Raw genomic sequence first — 25,873 nt, forward strand, 5'->3', positions numbered from 1 at the left:
GCTTCCCTTTGGAAACCTTACATTGCACATAGTGCCTGCCTCATCTTGTTCCATCTTGACAACAGGTTACAATGCCCTGTAGTGTATTGTAGTATTAAAACTGTACTCTGACACAACCTCCATTTCCATCTTGTACCATTTGCATTCTATCATGTATCATTTGCATTCCTATGCTCATTGACTATTGGCAGAGTCGTTTATCCAGTACAGTGAAGTTTAAAGATGGTCTTCTGATTGGTCAATTTGAATGTATCATGTTAGGTTTAGTCACATGGTCAAGGGATAGAGTATAACACTCAAGGTTTTCATGAGCTTTTCTTCTTCTTGACTTTCGACTCTCTCTCTTCTAAGCTTTCTTTTTTCTTTTTTTCTCTGTTCTCTATACTATCAGGTAATATCTCACATACATTGGAAACAGTTAATTGTACATGTATTATTTAAAATTTCATGCGTTTATAGTGTAACAATTTCAATTGTAACTTTAAGCCAGTACTGTTGTTTAACCATTTAATTTTCAATTTATTTTATCTGTTTTATCTGTTTTATTTAATTTATCTGTTGTTTAGTTTTGATTTAAAGCACTTTGAGTTAAAGCTAAGACCAGAAAATAGTGAATTGCAGTTGTCGAGATGGGGCGTAATATGAGCATGCACTTATGTTTCGGCATCATCTCTACGGATGAAACGGCGCAGCTTGGCAATACGTTGCAAATGAAAAAAAACACGTTTTGGAGAGGCTTCGAATATGAGCGTGAGGACAGTGAGGGGTCGAGTATGATACCTACATTTTTCACAGTAGCAGAGGGGAAAATCATAGTAGCATCCAGGTCAATACTAAAGTCCACAGAGCGGTTTTTGTTAGAGATGGAGGACCAGTTATCAGAATAACAGTTTTACCCAAATTCAGGCTAAGAAAGTTTGAGAGTAGCCACCAGTTTTAACTCATTTACACAAGAAGAGAGTGAAGATTTTACATGTTCAGAGTCTGGATGACAGGCAGTATATAACTAAATATCATCTGCATAACAGTGATATCTAAAGCCATGTCGATGAATGATGTTACCCAGTGGCTGAATATATAGGATGAATAATAGTGGACCAAGTACAGAGCCTTGAGGAACACCTTGTTTAAGTGAGACAGTAGGAGATTTGAAATTGTGTAATGAAATGTGAAATTGCCTGCCCGTGAGATAAGGAGAAAACCGGGATAATGCAAAACAATATATTCATACTAGCAACGCTCTCCAACATATTGTGTCCGAAACCCAGGAACGATTGCAGTTTTGTTCTCATTCCGAAACCTAAGATCCCTTACATTATGATATAAAATTATCTTATTATTTAATAATTTATTGTAGTTATTTATTTATTCTGATGCTTAACAAGCTTAAAAATTTGATCTTAAATGTTGTCTTTTAAATGCTTGCATTACTGTATTGATGATGAGTCGCCTGCTGTGATGAGTCGCCTGCAGCATTTAAAGGATTATTTATGTTGGAAAATGCCAGAACAATGTTAAATCATTTTTATTTGCAGTATGTTTCAAAGCAGCTTTACAGAATCACACCTTAATATAACTGAAGCCCCCAGTGAGGCAATTTTACTACAGGCAATGTTTTAATAATAGTGAGGTAAAACGTAGACTACTTTTAGTATTAATATGTATATTTTTAAGGCTAATAGAAATGTCATTGAACATCCATTACAATCTATTTCTCCTGATTAATGTAAGAATAATTTAACAATAATGGATAATAATTGAACTACATATATTTTTTTGTGTTTTCCACCAGAAATTACAATGATTTTTACCATTAGGAGAACAGGAACTTCATAAAAATACACTGAGATATTTCAGGTATTATATTATAAATATACACAACATCCTAAGGAATGTAAATTGTAGAAGACATAGTTAAAGGAAGCAAGATTTGTGGTTGTTTGTAGCATACAGGAAGCTTTTTCTCACAGCACTTAGCACTTTTCCATTTAAAATCATCTGTATGATTCAGTGACAGTGAAGCACAAAGTTCGATCGTGTTGTCCGGTGGTTGCCCATTGGCCCAGTAAACGTAATTCACAGATGATGATGCTGATGTTGTATTCGTCTGCCAGTACCAGGCTGTAGTCATTAGACTACGACGCAGACCGATCCAACCCTCCACATTTTTTGTGTTGACCTGCTTGGCGAACTCTATCTGGACGTCTTCATCTGTAGGACAGGCAAATTGACTTTGATTGGTTGTGCAGTAAGCCAGAGACTCAGTCCATTTAAGAGGTTGATCTCCAACTACAAACTCTCCAGGAGTCATACAGCCAGATGGATCTGAGTGCACAAATTAAAAAATATTTATTGTCACAATTTGTTTTACAAATATTTGTGCATCTGCATAACAGATGATTGCTTACTTATTTAAAAGAAATGGCTTTTTTACCTGGATTTTCATTTATTGGTATAGCTGGGCCTCCAAAAACTGTGTTGCCAATTGTTTCCATTACATAAACAACAATCTTTGAGCTTGGATGCCAGATAACGGTCAATTGGCGTGATAAAACTATTTCAGCTTTAGAGTATTGTGTGTAAGGAAGCTCATACCAGTCAGGATTTATAAGCGGACCTGTACCTATGCGTAGCTGATCTCTGCTGTCAGTTTTAGTTATCAAAACCGCCCACTGGTAGTTAGAATAGAACGGCATCATGTAGCACGCAGCAAACTGGTTTTCTGGGATCAATTCAATGAAAAGTCCTGGAATGATCAGTCTGAGAGACACGTTACTCGAAGCAGTGACATACCTAGTGTTCAGATCCGGAAGAGACAGATACCCTGATGAACTAGGAGTTAATGGAGTATTGTCTTGAGATAGTAAGTTTGCCTTGTCGTTTGATGTCATAAATAACTGTCTCTGGGTTATACCTCGAACATAGGGCACAACAAAGTTCTGACCCTGAAATCTAACAGGAAGAATCTGATTGACTATCATGCTGCATGTACAGTTTGTTTTATCTAGACACGGGTGAGTCAGCAGCACAGCTATTTTACATCTCGATTTAATCATCTTCAGTAAAGCATCAGCCTGCAACTGGATGAGTTGATATGATGGGATCGTGAAGTTTACTAATTGAATTTGGGTTGATATGTTCTTGACTATCGTGATATTGTTTTCTGTGTCCTCAGCATTGATGATGATCAGTCTGAATGAGTTGTATGTTGTTGACTGGGATATGCCAAACGTTGTGAGAAAGGTTGTGTAGTCCAGTGAAGGGATCAGGTAATTCATTCCGAGATTTTCATCAGGTTGAACAATATTGGTCTGGGCAGAGACTTCACTAATAGTAAAATTTGTACTACTGACAGAATGTACTACAATGTATTTGTTACTGGTGATTCGAATAGATTGTGTGGAGTAGTCGAGTTGATATACTTCAGCAGATTTTTGAAACACCACAGTTACAGTTTGGCCTTTCAGTATGTTCGATATCATCTGTGTTGGTGTGCTGCTGCCGTTGTAGAAGATGTTGACAGAAGTGCCATCATGGAGGGCGGTGACTCTCAGTTTACTTAAAGTGTTTGGATAAAAGAAACCTAAATCCTCTGGAAATGCTGTGATGAAACTTTTTCCATAGCTCACCATCGTAAAACCTTTAAATTAAAAAGAGTGATAAAACATTGATCATGGGATCACACAGCCATCAATCCAAACACAGCAATCCAAAAAACCCACAGATGGTTCTCTTACACAAAATGTTCTCTTACCTTGACTAAACATTGATACAGTCAGAAGAATTGCAAACATGACTGTATCTCAGTTTTGAGCTTAAACTGGATGCTGTGTAGACTACAGTCAAGAAAAGACAAAGAACCACAATAAACTGACCAAATGACACACAAGCATTAGTCTGTAAAACAACTTGTATTTGTTGTGTATTAACACAACAATCACCAAATGAAAACTTCTGTCATGTACCATGGGGTACGAAAGGGTTTTTAGCACAGGGGGAAACATTGGCTGTGTCCAAATAACCACACTTGCTGTCTTTGCACTTGACCACTTGACTACTTACATAACATTTTCCTGTATTTGGCACAAGTGTTTTAGGGGGCATGAAGATTAAGCGTGCATATAGATTTATTCACCCAGACATTTACGTCGCCAGCGAGAGTGTCAAAAAATGCTCTGACGCTCGAATGCATTCTCTGGAATCCCCTCAAGCGGAGGTTTCTGCCTTCCGATTGGTTGCCGCCAAACATTTCCGCCTTGGGATTGGTTGCCGACTTCATAGCTTATTACCATAAAGTAATGTCAATCCATGTGGCAGCAATTTGCAGCAAAACGTATTCGTTTATTTTTTTTTTTTGCTTTTGTAATGACTAAAATGTTTTGTTAAAGAAAACACAATAGGCTACTGTTGATTACGAAAGATAAAGAATTTAAAAGAGATTTTTTTTGTAGATAAAGAGAAAATCCATATCAAGGTGAGAAAGTACATGCTATACAGTGGTAGTATTTTTCCATACATGATACGTATACATACTTAAAAGAGCATGATGACACGTAACAACATCGTTTTGTAATAGAAGTTCAGAACATTCATTTATAAATTTACATATTTGATGTATTACATGTGGCACTGCGCGATCCGATAGAGGTATGAAATCAAATTAATGTAGACACTATTGAATTAACGCAGCGCGAAAGTGACTGGGACCGGAAGGATACTGGTGTATTCATGTGGCGCTACAAAAACCCACAAGCGAATTACATCAAAGTACCACGAGAGCGATTCAAGAAATCATATGGAAAACTCTGCATTGAATCACTCTCGAGGTACTTTGACATCACCAATCGGTCTGCGACTACGTAGCGTCAAGTCCATGCTGAGTGCACAGTGTGTAGGGCACGACACTGTAAACAAACAGTCCATGTGGAGAAGTGAACGAGTGGAGCAGAGCTGGAACATAACATCCCGAGAGTTAACAACACACATGTGACTAAACAACAGCAATCACTCGTAAAAACATCAATCTTTATTGAAAGTGTGTCATATATGTAGTCGAAATGTAACATACATTTCGAATTTGGTGCCTATTTGACAGAGAAAAGGGGTGTTTGTAGTCTCACCCCCTCAACAAAGATATTGGACTTCCTTCTTTCAATAATGCAATATGATAATTCTTACATCATTGAAAGAAGGAAGTGCCACACTGAAATCTGTATTTCTCCTGTCTCAGTGGCAACTGAGAAAATGATGCATGACCATTCAAAAACATGACTGGGGTTCTAACTATACAAAGCTTTATGCAAATGAGTGAAGTGTCCCTTTAAATCATCGGTCCAGTTTATAGTTTCATCTGAAGGTGAGGATCCAAATGCACTAAAATAAGCCCATGTTGATGTCATAATGTTTTTTTAAATAACCAATTAACTTTAGTTGCCTATAGTTCCTCTTTCAGTGCTTCAGTGTTTAACTTCGTCTTTGAAAAGTGTTCATTTTTATATCTACGTACAAGATTTTAATGTGATTGTCACAGGTCGAGAAGCGGATCGCCCCTGTCGCGGGTCATGCTCCTCCTGTTTCCACCCCAAGGAGGTCCCAAAACACCCCAATGACCAGACAGACAAAGCAATAAAATTTAACAAGTTTTATTAAATATTTAAAAAAACATATGGGGAGAATTAAATACCAAAAAAGGAATCTTCAGTCTTTCGAGGTCACGGGCACTCACCGGGAAGGGGCATTTGGGTCTACGGGGCTCTTGGCTCCGGGCGTGCAGGTGATTATGTAGAGGGGCACACTGGATCTTTCCTTTGGGCATACGATGAGTATACAGAAGGGCACACTGGATCTTTCCTTTGGGCATACGGTGAGTATACAGAAGGGCACACTGGATCTTTCCTTTGGGCATACGGTGAGTATACAGAAGCTCACACTGAATCTCTTCTTTAGGCATACGGTGAGTATACAAAGGGGCACACTGGACTTTTACTGTGGGCATGACTTTGCCTTCTTCAGGCAGGAACACAGGGGCCAGAGTTATAAGCGGGTGTGCATGGGATGGATGGATACCGCCAATAGAGCACACGTTCCCCTTCAACAGGAGCTACCTCGGCCTAGAGGGTAAGCACAGACGACAGCGACACGGCACAACACTGCAAACTTCAGGTGTACACACGTCAAGGACAGACTCACCCACTGCATGACACACACTCCAGTGCTTTAAGGTCAGTACTCTACACTCGGCCGGGTTTCGTCCTGGAGGAGGTCAGGGTTGCAGGCACGGCGGATGGCCCAAAATAGACGTCGTAGCCACAGCAAAATAACCTCCGCCCACTTCACTTGATTTCGGCTCACCCATTGGTCTCTCTCTCTCTCTCCGGTGGGGCCACTTTACATGCTGTTACACACACTCAAGTAGATACTAATAATCCATCTTCGTGTATCGACGATAATATGAAGGCTAGTCAACATACTCACAGTTCTCTTGATACAGATCTTCTCTCTCTTTCTCTCTTTCCAGCTACTCACAGTTCCAAGAAATGATGTCTTCATTCCGCCCTGTTTTCGGTTCTCTCACGGTCCCTCGATGTGCGTGGCCTTTTCACGACAGACAAACTGGTAAGTATAACTTTTCTCCTGAAAGAATTCTCACCGGCAAACCTGATTGGGCAGTTGCATCCGATCCTCCAGTTTGCCTAGCGAATTTCACAAGATGCATATGTATCCACTTCGCCCTGTTTTACAGCGCCCAAACACTCCGTCTTACCCGTGGTGTCTCTTGGAAATCAACTTCCTTCCGTTCGTCTCCTTCAGCCCCGTTCTCTTTCCGCTAGCTTCCATGCAATCGCCGGATCAACGGGGCCTTCTGACTCTTTAGAAGGCTGGTACTTCATCCGCCTTTGGCGGAAATAAGTTCACCTCAAGTCAACCGCACCTCCTGGTTTCTCACTGCACTTATTTATATGCCTCCAATTCATTGTATAGTCCAATCAACAATCGCCACGCTTATCTGCGCACCTGCTGTTAATAAAACCCAAATTTGGGTTGCCCGGAGTTTGAGGAAGTGACTGATGTTTGAGAATCATAGTCCAGGCGGAACTTCTTTCCACCATTTTTGGTTCCGCCCTTCAAAAAGTCAATCTGTGACATGATCTCAAACTTGTGAGGTAATTCATTATCATATCAGACCCGCGAATGAATGATGATCTTTCTTTACTTTGCTTTTGGTGTCTATTACAAGATGGTTTGTAATAATTATTAACTCTTTCACCGCCATTTATGAGATATTTCATCAATTAAGAGAAAACCCTTCCCCGCCAATGACGAGATTATCCGTCTTTCCGCAATGCCGCTATTTAACCACCAGGTGGCGCCCTTCCGCAACTTTTTAAACCCGGAAGTATTGCCCTATGGCAAGCACCTGCATGTCCATGTCTGTTTTAAAGATTGCTCTGAATGGGATCTCTATGAAAATGGAATTATCTCTGCTTTTTGCTCAAAATGTGGTGTTTTTGCAGAAACCTAACCACTGAAGATAGAATGAAACTTTTTTTTTTTTGAAAGCAGAGGGTCTGTTCTTTCATTTGGTATATTGTATGTTTATATATTTAAAGAAGAACATTTTCTGGAAGGCATTAAACTTTGGTGAAAATCATGAAAAACGCTGGCACTGGCTGGCAACATTTTTTTAAAACGCTGGCGGTGAAAGAATTATAAGAAAAGCTTAAAATGTTTTTGCTTTTAAATGCAAGAAAATAAGTTTTTTATATAAAACAACTATGCAAATGAGAGTTGATTCATGTTCATCTTATTAATTAAAACATTTACCCCACTAAATTAATGTTATATCTATCAATAGTTTGTGCCCCAAGTTAGATCCTAGTTAGTCTAAAAATCAATCCAGTCTACCCAGCCGTAAATGCCATTGGCTGTCAAAGTCTTTTCTTGCTTATAATAAACTGACATGATGTAAACACTTTTTAGAATGATCTCAATTACATGTGGATGCATACTGTATGCATCTGTGAGTATTTTGGTGCTTATGAGGACGAGTGAGCATAAAGGGTGAGGGAAAATCACTCACTACAAAAATCTAGACTACACCACAAACAGTGTTGGGTGTAACTAGTTACTAAGTAGTTAGTTACTGTAATTTAATTACTTTTCCCTTGAAAAAGTAAATTAAGGGATTACTCTTATTTTTCTTGTAATCTAATTACAGTTACTTCTGATGTAACTAAATACTATAATACAATAGTGGATTTAACATGGTTTTAGATTACAATTCTCCCTATTAACTGGTTGATTATTAGTATTAATATTAATGAGATGTTGGCTGTTTATTAATACTTAGTAGCACATATTAATGCATGATTCTGCACAACCTTATTCTACATCCTTAACCCTCCCCATTTCTACCAATACTTAACATTAACAACTTCTTTAGTATTAATAAGCAGTAGTTGGAGTATATTGAGGCAAAAGTAGTCAAAAGTTAGTTTGTAGTTAATAGAGAGAATTGGACCCTAAAGTGGGCCAGAATAATTGATGTACTTTCGAGCCATTTCAAGCCTATCCTTGTATCATGTACTAATATGAATTAGAAAGTAATTTGTAATAAGTAATTAAATACTTTTTGGAGAGACTAATTTGTAAAGTAATCTAATTACATGATTGAAGATGTAATTAGTAACTAGTAATTAATTACTTTTTTGAGTAACTTACCCAACACTGACCACAAATATGATGCATTCTATAAATTCTATAGGAGTTATTCGATCTACGTCATCAATGTTCATGGCGGCCATGTTTTTGACACAAAACCTATGACACCTGTCAGTCTGTCAATTGACAAGCGAGCCAGCGTCAGTATTATCTATGGTATTATAGATGTACTTTTTTTAAACAGCGCGATGGTGTGTGGTGTAATACACGGCTGTTCTAACAACAGCAATAAGAACCCTGCAGAATTAGTTTTTATGCAATACCGACTGTCAGAAAACATGAAAGGAAAGAGACAGAGGAGTTGAACCAGCGAAGGAGAGACTCCCAATAGCAAAGTCTGTCCCCATCATTTTACCACAGGTAATGTTAGGGATATATGCATCACAGCAAAGTCTGTTCCCATCATTTTATCACATGTAGAAAACGGTTCAGTTTTTAGATAACTTAACGTCACCTAACAGAAAAGTCTGTCCCCATAATTTGATCACATAGCTGTAAGCAGTGGCTGAAAGTGTCAGAATCCTGCCGGATCCTGTTGGTATTTAGATCTAGTTTAGCATGGCAGGGTTCTGACAGTACATATGTTCTATGTGGGAAATGTGTGGTTGTAGTATTGGTTTATTCTGACCACGCATTTCCTGGGTCTCGTCACTTTTTCCCCGATCGGTCCGTGTACGTTTTGATAGTTTGTTTTTTCGTTTAAACCAAAAAACGAAATAACGAGAAACCACATGTTTTTCGTTTGTTGTTTCAAACAAAAAAAAAAAACAAAAACCGGTAAAAGAGAGCCGTTCTTCCGTTTTTTTGTTTCTGAATCCAAAAACGAAAAACGACCAAACCAAATTCAAACAACAGTCCGATTTTGGTTTTTGGAGATTCCTTTTTTCATTTCTCCGTTTGAGGATCTACATTAAAAGAAAGACAGGTTGGTCACGTGACCCGGAAGTTATATTAAATACAGCCTATCAAAATAATAGCCAAGGTTTTAATTAGAACGGTCATAATGCAGCACTAACGTTACACCAGAGTAACGTTAGAAGAAAAAAATCAATAAATAAATAGGCTCCTACAAACCCGGACCGAAAGAAATATGTTAGCAACAGTTTATTTAATATCGTGCCTACATCCACATACACATCGTCACGTTTAATGAGCGCATTGTTTGGTTTAATACAGTACTAAGAACTTATTGTGTGTGCAGAGTTGTTGCTGTTGGCGCTGTATTGTGTAATTGAATTGGTGTTTGGTGTTGTTTCCACCGTGTGGACCGGGCTGTTGCCCCTTTCTGCCAGCGGGTGGCAGTGTTTGGACGACTGACTGTGTTGTGCCTTTGGCGGCTGTTTTGGATCAAGATTGCTGATGCAGATGTATTTATTGATGTTCATTTCATTTTTTGTTTTGTTTGCAACCTAGTTATCATCATCGTCTACATGCCCTTCTGTTTTAACCTGATTCTAACACTGCTATCATCTCCATGCTGGTAGGCTATGTTGAAATCAGAAATGTCCTAATGTAGGCCATTTAGTCAAAACAATGATTTACCAGTGTGCTATATACTGTGTGAATCTTTCATCTCTATACACATTCCAGTGTGTATAACATACAACACTCCCATTGTGTCACGCAAGTGAAGATAAGCCATAAAGGTCTTAAACATTTATTCAACGTAATAGCACAGACATTCTTTCAAAGACATTGCATGTGCAATATATGGTTGCAGAACATTTACCGTGCCTAAGGCTTATAATTCTGTTTAGTATAATTGCTTCTATATACATTTCATGGAGATCTCTGCTAATGAGTTTATGATTTGAATCATGTGTGTTAAATAAGGGAGACATACAAAATGTGCAGAGCAGTGGGATCCAGGAATAACATTGAGAACCACTGGTCTACAGGACCAGAGAAGACAGCAAACCATGCAGAAAAGGTTGGTGATGATACACCCCCGTTTTCAATTTCACATTATTGTCTATACAACCCCCCCCCCCCCATATTCTCACCCCTCCTACTCTACTCAGGGAAATTAAAACTGCTCAGAAGATCATTGGTACCCATCTCCCGAGCATCAGTGATGTTGTGGGGTGCGGTGCCTTACAAAAATCAACCATATGTTTATTTTTTTGGTGTATTGATTACTATAATCAAAACCATGAGTTTACTACACTAACTATGATTTAACTGTTTTTTTACTACTTTTTCACTACTGTTTTACTTCTAGTAAAACCATGGTTAATTTTACGCAGACCCCAAAGGATACTAAAGGACAGTACCCGCCCAGCCACAACCTGTTCACCCTGCTGCCTTCTGGAAACAATAGAAGTTTCTGCTGCCCGACTGTAGAGCAGCTCCCCCCCCCCCCAAGGAATCGGACTGGTAAACGCTAGTTAATCTTAGCACTCCTCCACGGATTATAATTTATTTGTGTTTTTTATAATTGCTTATATATTATTTTATATTGTCTGATATAGCAAAAGCAAGTTACAAACTCAATTAATACTTTATATTATATAACCTGTTACATTGTGACAAAATAAATCTACCCACCTACTTTAAAGAAGAATAAAGTGAATGTTTTGGAAATGCCAAGTCAAAAGTTCTGACCTTAAAATTATTGAAATGTTGGGGAAGGATGAGGAAGCAAGCAGCTCATGTGAGGAAACCCACCAATATTGGTGCTGTTCTGTACAGAGCAATGGGCAAATATTCATCCAAGCCAATAAGCAGGATTGCTCAAAAGTTACTGGAAACGTTTTGTTGCAATTATTGCTGCTTTACTCGGCATGGACAGCTTGTTTTTAGTAATGCAATTATGTTTTTGGACTTTCTTTTTAGGACCTTGTAAAATGTTCTAACTTTGGGGCTTGGCTGTGGATGTTCTGCGGCCGTGGATTGCACATGCGGTGTCTTTGAGGGCATGTCTGTGCTATATGTGTTGAATGGATGTTTGGAACTTGTATGGATTGTCTGCGCTTGCGTGGCACAATGGGAGTGTTGTGTGTTGTGCACACTGGAGTGTGTGTGGAGGGGAGGGATTCACACAGTGTGTGGCGCGCTGGTGGATCATTGTTTTGACTGGGTGGCCTACATTAGGACATTTCTGATGTTAGCTGGAGACCACCAGCTAAACCAGCATGGGAATTATGCTGGTCTATGCAGTTTTTTTTCAGCAGGGAGATGATGGTGTTGGAGTCGGGTTGAAGCGGAGGGGCATGCAGACGATGGTGGTGGCTAGGTTGCAAATGATATAGAAGGATGAGATGAACATCAATAAGTACATCTGTATCAGCAAACTTGATTCAAAGCAGCTACCAAAGGCACAACACAGTCAGTCGCTCAAACACTGCCACCCGCCGGCAGAAAGGGGCAACAGTTTGGTCCATATGGTGGAAACAACGTTAAATATTTATTTAATTACATAATATAGCGCTAACAGTAACAACTCTGCACACACAATAAGTTCTTAGTACTGTATTGAACCAAACAATGCGCTCATTAAACGTGACGATGTGTGCGTGGATGGGCACGATATTAAATCACTGTAATGGGCTGTTGCTGGCGTGTTTCTTTCGGTCCAGGTTTATATGGGCCTATGTATTTATTGATTTTTTTTCTTCTAACGTTACTTTGGTGTAACGTTAGTGCTGCATTATGACCGTTCTAATTAAAACCTTGGCTATTATTTTGATAGGCTGTATTTAATATAACTTCCGGGTCACGTGACCAACCTGTCTTTCTTTTAATGTAGATCTTCAAACGGAGAAATGAAAAAAGGAATTTCCAAAAACCAAAATCGGACTGTTGTTTGAATTTGGTTTGGTCGTTTTTCGTTTTTGGATTCAGGGGCCAGGAGCGGAGGAGCGGCTCTCTTTTTACCGGTTTTTGTTTTTTTGTTTGAAACGACAGACGAGGGGCGTGTGGTTTCTCGTTGTTTCGTTTTTTGGTTTGGACGAAAAGGCGGACTATCAAAACGTACACGGACCCCCGATCCCTTACTTGTGATTATTTTCCAGGTGTTTGTAATTTACTTTCTCCCTATTTAAGAGTCCTTGTGTTTGTTGTCCAGTGCGGGTTCGTCTGTTTTACTACGTTGGTTTTGCCATTCAAGTGTTTCCAGTGTGTTCCTGTTTAAGTTAAGTGTAGTGTGTTCTAGTTTAAGTTTAGTGTTTTGTTTATATGTCATGTTTAGTGTAGTTCTGTATAGTTTAGTGTTTGCCCTGTTTGTTTGCCCCATCGTGGGTTTTGTTTTCAGTTTTGTTCAATAAATTATAATTTTGTCCTTATCCGTGTCTGCATTTGGGTTCTCTGTGTCCTGATTCCTGACAGAAAGTGCTCTTTCAAATAAGCTGCCATAAATTGAGACAGTTATTAAATTAGTATTAATAACTATATGAACATAATAGGTCTGGCATTGATACTAGGGCAGTGGATCTCAAACTGGGGTCTGGGGACCCCAGGGGGGCCGCGAGATGGTGCCAGGAGGGCCCCCGTTTTTTGACATCTTTTATAAAATACATCAATTTTCTTTGGGAGGGGGGGCGCGAAGAAATGCACCGTACACAAAGGGGGCCGCACGCTGGAAAAGTTTGAGAACCATTGTACTAGGGAATTAAGGGCCGTTCACATTATAACGAGCTAACTACTAGCTCACACCAAAATTATAACGATACAGATACAATGAACGACATCGTTGGGATCATTTTCTGAGCAATTTTTCCCACCTGATGAAGGATAAACCATTGATAGCCAATCAAATCTATCTGAACTTCAAGTGCACGAGTACTTAAAATGACAGTGAAGCTCAGGTCTTTAGCATAAAATTACATACAGTTGCACTGTAGACCGGAGGTTGTGGGACTCAGGCTCCTGCCTGGACTTTACTGTCCGTGGCGCCCTCCTCTTCCTCCTGGAGGCAGAATGAAAAGCAAAATGAGTGTTGGGGTTAATGTCCTTCCTGCGTACCTTTTTCTCCTTGTGGGGGACTTCACACAGTTCCATTTCGTGTTGCTCACTATCTCTCTCTTTCTCCACAGGCCAGCAGCTGAGACACAGAGGCACAGTTATTTAGGCTTGGTTTGCTCTCACCTCTTTGCTGGATACAGCGTACGGTAAGTACAGGATTCACACAGTTCCTTTTCGTGTTGCTCACTCTCTCTCTTTCTCCACAGGCCAGCAGCTGAGACACAGAGGCACAGTTATTTAGGCTTGGTTTGCTCTCACCTCTTTGCTGGGTGCGACGTACAGTAAGTACGGGATTGACACACAGTGATTCCTCTCGGGGTGCTCCTCGCGTGCCGTTACTGTACGGTGCGTTCTCCGTCCCTGCCAATCAACAGACTTAAGGGGGGTTTAATTCAATACAACAAGGTGGCGGACTTACGACAATTGTTTTTTCTCGACGGGTCAGATGGGGCAAGCAGTTCCTATGTAGCGTCGGGGGCGGACCCTCTCGACGAGCTCGATGGTTGCAGAGGGGTGGAAACGTCGCACCGTCTCACCGGGCCGAGCGCTGCCCTTTCCTCGCTACCCGTTGGGCGATCGAACACCGGACAGAGGCCCCCCTTTTTGAAGAGACCTCGGGACAGGCGGAATTCCTACACCTCTCTCTCTGCAACGGTAAGTATTACACAGATGAAAGCATCAACAACAGCGACCCCTAGTCGTACTCCAGTGTTGGGAGTAACGCATTACAAAATATAATATATTACAGTAATATATTAGTTTTTGCTGTAACGCAGTAATATAATGCATTACTAATAAAATTTTGGTAATATTTTACTTGTTACAGTCTTAGTAACGAGCGCGTTACAACAATGCATTTCAAAATTAGACTGTGTTATTTTAATTTTTTTATTTTTGACCAATGCGCGCGACCAGCATCCACACATGAAAAAGCTGCGTGTAATAGTTATGGCTGCGTCCCAAACCGCATAATTCTATACTATATAGTGGGCGAAAATCACTATTTCTCGTACTCTTTGCCTACTATATAGTATGGAAGTAGGCGGTTTGAGACGCAGCGTATGTCTGTTTCCACATGCTGTATGCAACATGTTAATTTTTACTTTAACTTTGTATTTGAAATGCGATTTGGACGCGGTGCGCGTCAAATATAGACATGTGGAAGTCCGCGGCCGTAAGCATTGACTAAAGTGGTCGCAATCAGGTCCGGTAGCGCCGCACGCGCATAATTTTGCGAATAAGAGCACTAAGTAAAAGCAACAGAAAGTTTCTTTCGGTCTCCTGTGCTGCTTGAACCTCAGAAGTAAAGAGACTTTTACGAATGTTGCCAGTAAAATCCATATCACACCAGCAAGGACAAGGTAAGCTTTGCTATGATTACAGTGCTAGGCTATTCCTATGCTATCTACAGTTTTATAACAAACAGCAACCTAAACTACAACATAACATTAGTGAAGACTTAAACATGGTTATCTAAATATAATTTAGTACATTTAAACATCACTGTTTAAAGAATACCAGCCTTTGTATGGGAGCCTATATTCATTGTTTGGCAAAAGCAGTGTTCCTCTGTTTGTCTGTGTTTTATTAAGCAATTATATGTTAGCCTACATGTTATCCTTATATTGTACTGAAATGAGCTGTATTCCTTGAGGCCTGATCCTCCAATAGCACTTTTTGATAAGTTGTGTCAATCCAGTGCATGCCAGGTTTGTGCTGTGAATCTGAATTAAGAGTGATCACTTAAGAATAGAAATGAAAAGAGTCTTGCTATGTTATTAATGTATAGGTTGCATTATAGTGGGCTCTATTGTGTTTGGTATGTGTACCATAATTTACCAGACTTTTACCAGATCATTTGTCTATGTTTTTGATTCTGACAGTGATTGTTACTGTATTTTGCCATAAATCTTCACTTTGCCTATTCAAAGCTCGAAGGCCAACACATAACTTCTAGATTTATAAGCAGCAACAAACTACTTTTTAACATTTTATAATGCCTAGTCATACTTCTGTTCTTTTGATGAAAGTAACTCAAAAGTAATGCAAAAGTAGTGTAACTCATTACAGTTCAGAGACAGTAATATTGTAATGTAACTAATTACTTTCAAATGACAGTAATTTGTAATATATAATGTATTACACTTTGGAAGTAACTTGCCCAACACTGTCGTACTCACACATCCACCAATTCTCCAGCTCTTCACCGCCGTTCTTCAAAACCACCCAAATATCTAGACAGGAGATCGTTCCGGGACACCACACCGTTACGTTAGGCCTGAAGCGTGTCCACAACATATAATTTACTGGTTTCACTAGGACCGGCAGCCTCTTCGTCCTCCCTCGACGAAGTGTGCGAAGGCGGGGGTTTGTCTGACGAGACACACAGCAATACACAGCAATACACAGCACCACGTCAAAGTGAAAGTTTCCACAGCACTCACCCACCACAGTCAATGTACACAAAGGACGCCCGTCTTCTTCCACTTCGCCCAGGTCCGATTGGTGATGAATAATGCGGCCTAGTTGATGGTTTCGTCGCTGTGACTAGCTTCAGCCAAATGTTCCTTCGGCTCGCCCACCACGCTATCTTAGGGGTAGGGCCGCCCTCCTTCTCCTGGAGGTATCCGCTATAGAGACAGGTTAGTATACAAAGCGTCTACAACAGAATATTGTTACTCACGAATGCTGCAAACTTTTTGTCCCACTGTCCTCCGTTCTAGTTCACACAAACAGTCGACTCCAGCCACACAAACGGGGCGTCTCTTCCCCCAACAGGGTTACACCGCCACTTCCGGTATTTCCACAATTTACCTGCAGGTATGTACTCACATAAACTCCGTTTCTTCTCCTTTTGTTGTGTCTCGGTTTACAACGTTTTCCATTGTTGAGCTAGACAGCCACCAGCAGCGTACCGGACGAGCACAACGCAGCACTTCAACACAACACCAACAACAAGCACAGCTCCTGAACTTCCTTCACATGACCGCGCCGTCCTTTCGCCCGGACCAGCCCCGCGCTCTTTCCGCCTGTTTTCTAGCGGTCGCCGGATCAGCGGGGCCTGCGAACTCTTCGGAGGCGGGTGTTTGCTGTGTTGCCCTAGGCGGAAGTTCACTCGCCCGAAAATCGACCTTCTTTCTGCTTCATCAGCCCGTGTTTTAAGTCTGCAGTAATCATAGGGACTGCCCAGTCAGTAATCACTGTTTCATTTGCGCACCTGTAGCAAATTTGGCTTAATTTGTCTCTATGGAGAACCAGGAAGTAAACCGGTGGATTTAAAAATTTAGTCCGGGCGGAACCTCTCCTCTCTATTTTTTGGTTCTGCCCTAAGTCACCCTGTGACATCAATCTAGCTTATCTTCTTTTGATACCGATGAAGCCATTTGGCTACTCATCCCCTCAACTCAAATCTATGTGCAGCTAGAGGCAGGACAAATGTCATGTCAACAATATGGCCGCGGTTAGCTACTTCCGGTGTTTGCGAATAAGCCCTATATAAATGTATACTTTTTGACCCAATGTTGTTTTAACCCCACATTGGGTCAAAAAGGGACAAACCCAAATCATTGGATTGTAATTTAACCTATGTGCTGCTGTTTTAACCCATTATTGGGTCAGTATAAACATGTCCCTTGTCCCTTTTCACATAATGTTGGGTTGAGAATAACACAGCATTTTCAAAGTGTATGTAAAAGCATGTTTATATTAGCTCCAAGACCAAAGTTAAAACCAAATGGAAAAGCTAAAATAAAAAATAAACACTGGGTGAGATTTGGTCAAAATTTGATAAACAAATGTCACAGGGTTTGTAAGGTCAACACGCTTTAGGAAATGCTGGGATATTTTCAGGTGTTTCTGTTTGTTATCATGTTTTTATATGAATAGGTTATTTTCATTGCTATTCATGTGCAATTAACTACTGATCATAAACAGGAGCTTGATAAAAATGATCATTTTTATAATTTCATATGGAACTTATCTGTTTGTTCAAATCAACTCTATATTTATTATAATATATGTAATTTTTGTTTTTTAAAACATACTTTATTCTTATAAAAAATAAAAGTGTAAACATTCTTTAGGAAGGATTTAAATAAAATACAATCCCGTTTTTATTTGAATGTATTTTCTACACGTAAGTGAGTGGTCCGGATTTGTGTATACATTCAAGACGGCGTTACATTATGCTGTTTAGTTTGTTTAGTTTTGTGGGAAAATGATATGGAAATGTTCCGGTGTGAATGTGTGTTGTTTGTAAGGTTTACAGGATTTGTAATGGCTTGCACAAGAATGCATATGACAAAAACACTCGGACAGTGTGTCAAATGACCATTAATAGTGTTCAAATAAACATTACTGTGACACTTCAACCCTATATCACGACATTGCGTGACTATTTCACGCATGGACCAGCGTGACAATGTCACGCTTTGCCGCGTTTGAGCGTGTGCATGTCACGCTTTCTGTTTGTGTCGCTGTCACGTATTGGTTACTCAACTTTTTTGTCCTATTTTCAAACCATTGTCGCTTCGTTTTAGGGTTAGATTTGGTGCTTGTGTTATATGTCACTTTAAGTATTTGTCACTTTAAGTATTGGTTTATAAAATAAAAAGATACAATACTTATTCTTTTATATTTTCTAAACTTTAACCAATTGTCACCTGACGTTGGGTTTAGATTTTGTTTAGGTATGGGTGTAATTTTATGTAAATCTAACCCTAAACCGAAGCGACAATGGTAAGAAATCAGGACAAAAAAGTTGAGTAACCAATACGTGACAGCGACACAAACAGAAAGCGTGACATGCACACGCTCAAACGCGGCAAAGCGTGACATTGTCACGCTGGTCCATGCGTGAAATAGTCACGCAATTTCGTGATACTGGGTTGGACACTTACAGCTAAGTTACTTGTTGTTTCAGGTTGAAGCTTAAATTCCTGTACACTGAGATGTCAGTTTACTTTGGTGTACACAGCATGCATTGCATTATACAACTATATTCATTAATTATTTGACAGCAGCGCAGTAACGCCGCCGAATGTAGCGAAGTAAATGTACAGTTTTTTCACTAGAAATGTATATATATATATCATTATCTCATTTAATCTCCTTTGTTTTTCATCTATTCCAATTATTTGCACATATTGTGCATATGATGCGCGGTGGTTATAGCTATTATTTATGATTTACTGGGAAACAACATTTTTCTTTTTCTCTGTTTTTCTTTGTTTAAAAAGCTGTGTTGACCAATCATAATCAAGGACTGGAAGCAACCATTTTATAATATATGTAATTATAAATAGTAAAATAGTATGTTACATCATGTTTATGATGATGTATGAGACCCTGCCTGTGAAAAATCTACTTCTGAGATAGCCAGTTTGATTTTAAAAATTAATTTCACTATAATTTCTTTAACATGATCTTACTTAGTTAATATGTTAAAATGACTCATTTAGCATTTTAACTGTGAATATTTATTACTGTTCTATTATAAATGAAATAAAAAAGGTGCTTTTCTATACAGTTCAGTTGTACTGTACAATATTATAACGTTAGCAAAGTATCTTACCCAATGTCTCTGCTCTTCTTCTCAAATCTCTTCTTCTCCTCAGTAATAAAATCAACTCTGTGCTGGATTTCTTATCTCAGTATAGAATGATTTGACTTTCAAAATGTTTTATTTTTTGCATAAGAAGAACAAGATTTGTATAAAACTTGTATAAGGTCATGGGTGCACGAAGTTTAAATAAATGTTTTATCAGGCAGAGAGATTTTTTTTAAGGAAAACACCACAGTTTTTCAATATTTTACTATTTTCTTACCTCAACTTAGACAGATTAATACATACCCATTTTCAATGCGTGCACTTAATCTTTGTACAGCACATTGTGAATGTGTTAGCATTTAGCCTAGCCCCATTCATTCCTTGGGATCCAAACAGGGAAGAATTTAGAAGCCACCAAACACTTCCATGTTTTTCCTAGTTAAAGACTGTTACATTGACGGAAGTTTGAGTAGTCAGGAGTGATGATGATACTGCGCCAGATGTCAAAGTGCCGCAAAATAAGTTATCTTACGCCGTACAAGAACCAGTGCATTTGAGTTGAGTTTACAGAGTGTTCCCTCGGTTACTGAATTTAAACAGGCAACAAAGGGACGTCTCTGGAGAGGCAAACCGATTGATCTGAGCTTTGCCGAAACATCTTCAAATCAGCTGGACCGACTGGGGGAGGAGTCGCCATTCGTCGGGGTGCGCTGCTTGTAAGTCACAATTGCCGCTACATTGAGCGACCCTGGGATGGGGATAACACGAAGAGACCTCGAAGACCTTAGATTCAGGTGACATATATATTTGCTAGGGCTGTCAAAATTAACGCGTTAATAACGCGTTAACGCAAATTCATTTTAACGCCACTAATTTTATTAACGTAGATTAACGCGACGCGCAATTTCTGTTTGACCCTTGGTCCAGCCCATAGTTGAATGAACAGAGACGCAGACAAATGTGACTCTCTCTAAATGAGTAAAAGGTTTTCATAGAAATAAGAACATTAAGCAAATTGTCTACCAAATCCAATGCTCTAAATGCTCGTTGGACATCTGATATGATCTTTATTTATACGTCTGAGGTGTAGCGTTACCGTCCTCCTAATGCTTAATCTAATACAAAGATGCGTCTCAATTCATTTTGGTTTCGCTTTTATGCATGACTTAGAAAATAGACTGCAGGACTTGCTTGATGTTAAAAGAGTCATTATAAAACGGCTCGATCTGGTTCTTCATTCTGATTGGTTGAAACGCGTTCTAAGCCGTGATAAAATACCCCGGTAAACCCACGGTTCAGACCGCATCACAAGTATCACTGCGCCACTGTTGCTGCGTATTGATTTATGAAAATAAACACCACAGTCTTTAATCATTTTTTTAATTTTTCTACCTTTGCACAATTATGGCGATATCCAGATAAATGTCAATAAATAAAACATTTCATCAATAAAGAGAAAACGTTCTCTGAAGTTTTTTTTGTCTTATTGATATTTCCGCTATTATCCACTAGAGGGCAATCTTACCCAACTTAAACACTGAGGCATTCACTCGACACAACAGCGTTGTGGTGGATTTAGCGTGTGTTTTGATCAGGCTCTGAATCTGATCTCTAAGTTCCTCACAAAAATGGAATTATCTCCGCATTTAGCTGAAAATTTGAGAGGTGATAACTGATAAGACAACAAATGAAGGTAGGATGAAACGTTTTTTGATGTTGTTGGAAAGCGGATGGACTGTTCTTTCATTTGATATCTTATGTTTATTTAAAGAAGATCATTTTTCTGTAAGGCATTCAACTAAAACTGGGTGGCAACTTAAAAAAAAACGATGACGGGGAAAAAGTTAAGCATGCTTACAAACATATTTGATCATCACTTCAACAGTTGCACGATATAAATGTTAATGTATAAATTAGATGAATGTTGATATATAAAAATAAACACCACAGTCTTTAATCATATTTTCATTGTGCCTTTGCTGCGTCTCTGTTGTTTGTGAACTGCGCTCTGTTGCAGCCACACTTGATTCTGAGGAACTACTTTGTTTGGCGGAAGAGTAATATTTATACTAATATAATTAGTAATTACAACTTATGTGTTTGTGTTTTATTTGATAAAATCCCGCTAACGTTATGCATATGAAGTAACCGTTTTATAAACGCAATAAACCCCTCGAAGCGTTGGGTTACCAGTGCATTTTATAACAACGCCCCTTAGCTGTTATAAAATGCACTGGTAACCCACTGCTTCTTGGGGTTTATTGCTTTATTAAGAGAGATAAAGTTCGGTACCTGATTAATGTTAAAGAGTTATTAAGAGCGACAAGACTCAAAAGCGATCCCCTCACGCTGACTGACTGACATCTGAAGCGCGTGCACACAGAGGCGCGAGTGCGCGACCCGGATATATAGACATCTACACAAAATTACAGTTTTACAAATATCTGTTTTGATAAGAATTCACGCAGGTAGGCTCTATAATCTGTTATGTTTTAAGTAAATGTTTGGTTAACTGTTGGGTAAAACTATCTGATGTGTAACATTATTAGATCACTTAGATTTTAAGCAGTTTGTCTTAATGTCAATCAAACAAAAGGAAAAAAAGTTGAACATACATTGATGATGTTTTTGCTTTGTGTGTGCTAAATCTATTAGTTTTACCAGTGATTTTAAAGGAATAGTCTACTCATTTTCAATATTAAAATATGTTGTTGCCTTAACTGAGAACTGTTGAGTCATCCCTCTGTCGTCTGTGTGTGTGCACGTGGGCGCTGGAGCGCGCTGCGACGCTGCGGTGGCGTTTGGCTTGGCCCCATTCATTCAGTGGTGCCATTTGGAGATGGGGTTGGAGGTGACCAAGCACATCAACGTTTTTCCTGTTTGAGACGAGTGGTTGTGCGAGCAAGTTTGGTGGTACAGGGTGAAACGTAGCGCTTTTCTAAGCGGATTTAAAAGAGGAACTGTATTTTATGGCGTAATAGCACTTTTGGGAGTACTTCGACTCGGCGCAGTAACACCCTCCCTCTCCCATTATGAGAGTGAGAAGGGGAGTGGACTTTTCAGGCGAGTCCAATATACAGTGTTACAACATAAATAGTCTTCAGATTGTATTCTATTACAAGACGTTCATGCGAAATCTGATGTAAACATCGACTATAAATGCAAAATTGGATTTTACGCATTTGTGGACAAAAATGGTCATCAGATGTATTCTATTAGACAGTTTTCATGGGTTATTCACACATCTGAAACAGACAGGATTCGACTCGCGATCGTTATATCAGCACAAAGGTAAGAAGTCCCACTTATATTTTGCATGTTGTCACCTGGATTTCTGTCACAAAATACTACATTTATGATGCTAGAGCATCTGTATCTCAAAACAAAGACCATACACTGATGCTAAACCCGTAGACCTTTTAAACGATGTATAGTAATGTTAATATTATTAATGTTTGTAGACAGTATGCTATATAAATATATATAAATAGCGTCTCAGTACTTTTGTTAGTTTTGTTTGTTTGTCCTGTTTTGAGTAACTTTTTTCCGATCAGCTTTACTAGGGACGAACTCCTAGATATCAGACACAACACACCAAATAACTTTTCGCCGACTTTTGAACACTCAGACATTTTACTGGACATTCTAGTCGGAGGAGCTGCGATCGCATACAAACGCTCCAAGCAACGCAAACGAGGAAAGCGTGTCGGGGCGCTCGCGAAATTCCGACAGCGGGGGTTCAGGTCTCCGCTGCCGAGTATTCATCTGACGAATCTCCGCTCCCTGGCAAATAAAATAGATGAACTGCTGCTCCTCACCCACACAAGCAAGGAGTTTTCAAACTCCGCTGCACTTTGCTTCACAGAAACCTGGCTGAAAGAAGCCGTCCCAAACAGCGCGCTTCATCTGCCGGGCTTCCAGCTGTCATCTGGGAAAATGAGAGGTGGTGGATTATGTTTTTATATCAACGAAGGCTGGTGCACAGATGTGACAGTGTTAAAGGAGATGTGCTGCCCTAATTTGGAGGCTCTCTTCATTAACTGTAAGCCTTTTTATTCACCGCGGGAGTTTTCCTCGTTTATTCTGGTGAGTGTTTACATTCCTCCTGACGCTTGTGTAAGCGCGGCGCTAGAACAGCTGGCTGATCAGATCACAGAGCAGCGTTACCCAAACACTTTCACTATCATTTTCGGTGATTTTAATAAAGCTAATCTCACCTGTGAACTGCCTAAATACAGACAACACATCACATTCCCCATCAGAGACAGTAACATACTGGATCATTGCTACACTGCTTTAAAGGGTGCATACCACTCTGTCCCCAGAGCGGCTTTGGGACTCTCTGATCACTGTTTGGTTCATCTTCTACCAGCCTACTGTCACAAGTAGGGGTGGACCCAGATGTAAATAAGGTCACGCCCCTTTCTCCACCTCGAGGAGATTCCCAAAGCCACCCCAATGACCAGACACACAAGGTAAGCATAAATTAAAATGTACTTTATTTAATTTACTTAAAAATGATAAATAGGGAAGGGAAAAAGGGGGGACTTAAAATAACGGCCACTCCAGGCTCTCCTCCTTCATCACCAACTGGGTCTTCACACAGTTCATTCTCTTAACGTTCATTTTCGTTCTCTCTTTCTCCACGGGCAGCTGGACACAACAACACGGTTAATTCAGCTTGGATACTTCTCACCTCTCAGCTGTTTACAGCTCTGGGTACTTATTACTGTCCACAGTTCGTTCTCCTGACGTTCACTTTCGTTCTCTCTTTCTCAGCAGGCAGCTTGGATACAACAACACGGTTAATTCAACTTGGATGTTCCTCACCTCTCCGCTGTTTACAGCTCTGGGTACGTATTACTGTCCACAGTTCGTTCTCCTGACGTTTACCTTCATTCTCTTTTTCTCTGCAGGCAGCTTGGATACAACAACACGGTTAATTCAACTTGGATGTTCCTCACCTCTCCGCTGTACGGTGTTCTGATCGTCACTGCACGGGGGCGGGCTTACGACGGCTGACACACACTGCCAGCTTTCGAGTCTTCACCGCCACACTCCGAAACTGTCGACACACAGACGGGGGCGACTTCCAAAGGCCCACACCGTCACTTCACACTCAAATCGCACACAGCGTACAATAAGTGATGTTACTCACGACCGTCAGCCTCTCCGTCTCTTCCTCAATACAAATGGATGATGCGGGGTACGTCTGACAAGACACACAGCACTTGCACAGCAACCCACAGCAAATACACAGCACCACTTCAACGTGAAAGGTTTTCAGATTACATGGACTCACCCACCACTCTACAGGTGTACACAAAGACGCCCGACGTCCTCCACTGAGGTCAGATGGGGGCGATGAAAGTACGGCCGAGGTGTTTAGTTCTGCTGCTGTGGCCGTCGAGTCCCAAATATTCCCGCGGCTCTCCCACCACACTCGATCAGGGGTAGGGCCGCCCTCCTCTTCCTGCAGGTATTCGATAAATGCACAGGTTAGTGGTTGTACTTCGTTTAATCCTGAAATTAATACTCACAGCGGTCCTCTTGGTTAATGTTTTACAAAACTGTTGCGTTTCCTCCTTCCTTGGTTTCTCTAATGTGTCACGTATGCCGATGTTTCTTTTATCCGTAGGATTTTCCTTTAACTCCAGCGTCTTCACCGCAGACTGCAAACGAGTGAGAGAGCCACCAATGTCTATCACGAGCACAGCTCCGTTCCTCAGCACACACTAAATTTGACGCACACTGCTCTCTTCGGGGTGCTCCTTTTTCTCTGTCCACGCATCGCCTTTCTTTCGCCCCAGGCAGCTCCTGTCTTCTCTCCGCGCGCTCCAAGCGCAGCCCGGATCAACAGAGCCTGCGGCTCTTCAAAAGGTGCGTATCTGTTTTTCTGCCCTAGGCAGAGGAGCTTTCCCCGCGTCGCTCCCTTCTCGTGCCCGAACTCCCTTCTTGTGTTTCAGCAGACCTATTTATTTCAAACGGCCTCCAATCATATTTCGCTGCCTTAATCCCTCTCACCTGCGGCTCGTCAAGCCCTGATTCCGTCGTCCTGGAAACCAGGAAGTGAGAAGGTCCGTCCTCATATATGGCCCGGTGGGGAAACTTTCCGGATTGGCGGGGGAGGATGTCACAAGGTGACAATCTTTTTTTAAGGGCGGAACCAAAGTTCGGGAAGTTTTGGTTCCGCCCTTAAAAAAAGATTGTCACCTTGTGACATCCTCCCCCGCCAATCCGTTCTCGTCCCGAGAACGCGTTGTTTGGGGACTGGTAAAGCGTTGATGGGAGCTTTTCTTTAAAAAAAAACGTGGTAGGCCATTGGGGGACCTTGGTCTCGACCCGAGGTGGACTGCCGACTACGCCAAATCTGTCACGGCCGGGGGCGGACCCGAATATGCTAAAGGTCCCGCCCCTCTTAATTCTTCCACCTCGAGGAGGTTCCCAAGACCACCCCAATGACCAGACAGATGAGTAGACTACGTTTAAAATAAACTTTATTAAATATTTAAAAAAAAGGAAAAGGGAAAGGGGGAAAGGGGAAAGGGCAATTTAAAACTAAAAGGTCTTCGTCTCGCCTCCAGGGCCACTTGGGACAAGCACTGGGGATCTTCGTTCTCACACACCGAGCCTTCACTGGAA

General features: G+C 40.4%; 1 protein-coding gene across 1 annotated transcript; it reads right to left on the reverse strand.

Annotated features, from left to right (window-relative positions):
* Positions 1-1,535: 1,535 nt before the first annotated feature.
* On the reverse strand, positions 1,536-19,657 carry LOC129448514 (uncharacterized). The gene is made up of 4 exons (XM_073872701.1): positions 19,256-19,657; positions 3,755-3,836; positions 2,435-3,640; positions 1,536-2,325 (listed from the first exon to the last, which is right to left on the reverse strand). Exons 2-4 carry the CDS (start codon positions 3,792-3,794, stop codon positions 1,886-1,888), a joined length of 1,686 nt encoding a protein of 561 aa, XP_073728802.1. The 5' UTR covers positions 3,795-3,836; positions 19,256-19,657; the 3' UTR covers positions 1,536-1,885.
* Positions 19,658-25,873: the final 6,216 nt, after the last annotated feature.

The sequence above is a fragment of the Misgurnus anguillicaudatus genome, chromosome 10, assembly GCF_027580225.2.
Source record: "Misgurnus anguillicaudatus chromosome 10, ASM2758022v2, whole genome shotgun sequence".
Lineage (NCBI taxonomy): Eukaryota > Metazoa > Chordata > Actinopteri > Cypriniformes > Cobitidae > Misgurnus > Misgurnus anguillicaudatus.

Excerpts from the sequence above, each read along its gene's own strand:
- LOC129448514 (XM_073872701.1), bottom strand. The coding sequence starts at position 3,794 with ATGTTTGCAATTCTTCTGACTGTATCAATGTTTAGTCAAG. Across the intron at positions 3,641-3,754 it reads TGTATCAATGTTTAGTCAAG|GTTTTACGATGGTGAGCTAT; the intron begins GTAAGAGAACAT and ends TTTAATTTAAAG. Across the intron at positions 2,326-2,434 it reads ACCAATAAATGAAAATCCAG|ATCCATCTGGCTGTATGACT; the intron begins GTAAAAAAGCCA and ends TTGTGCACTCAG.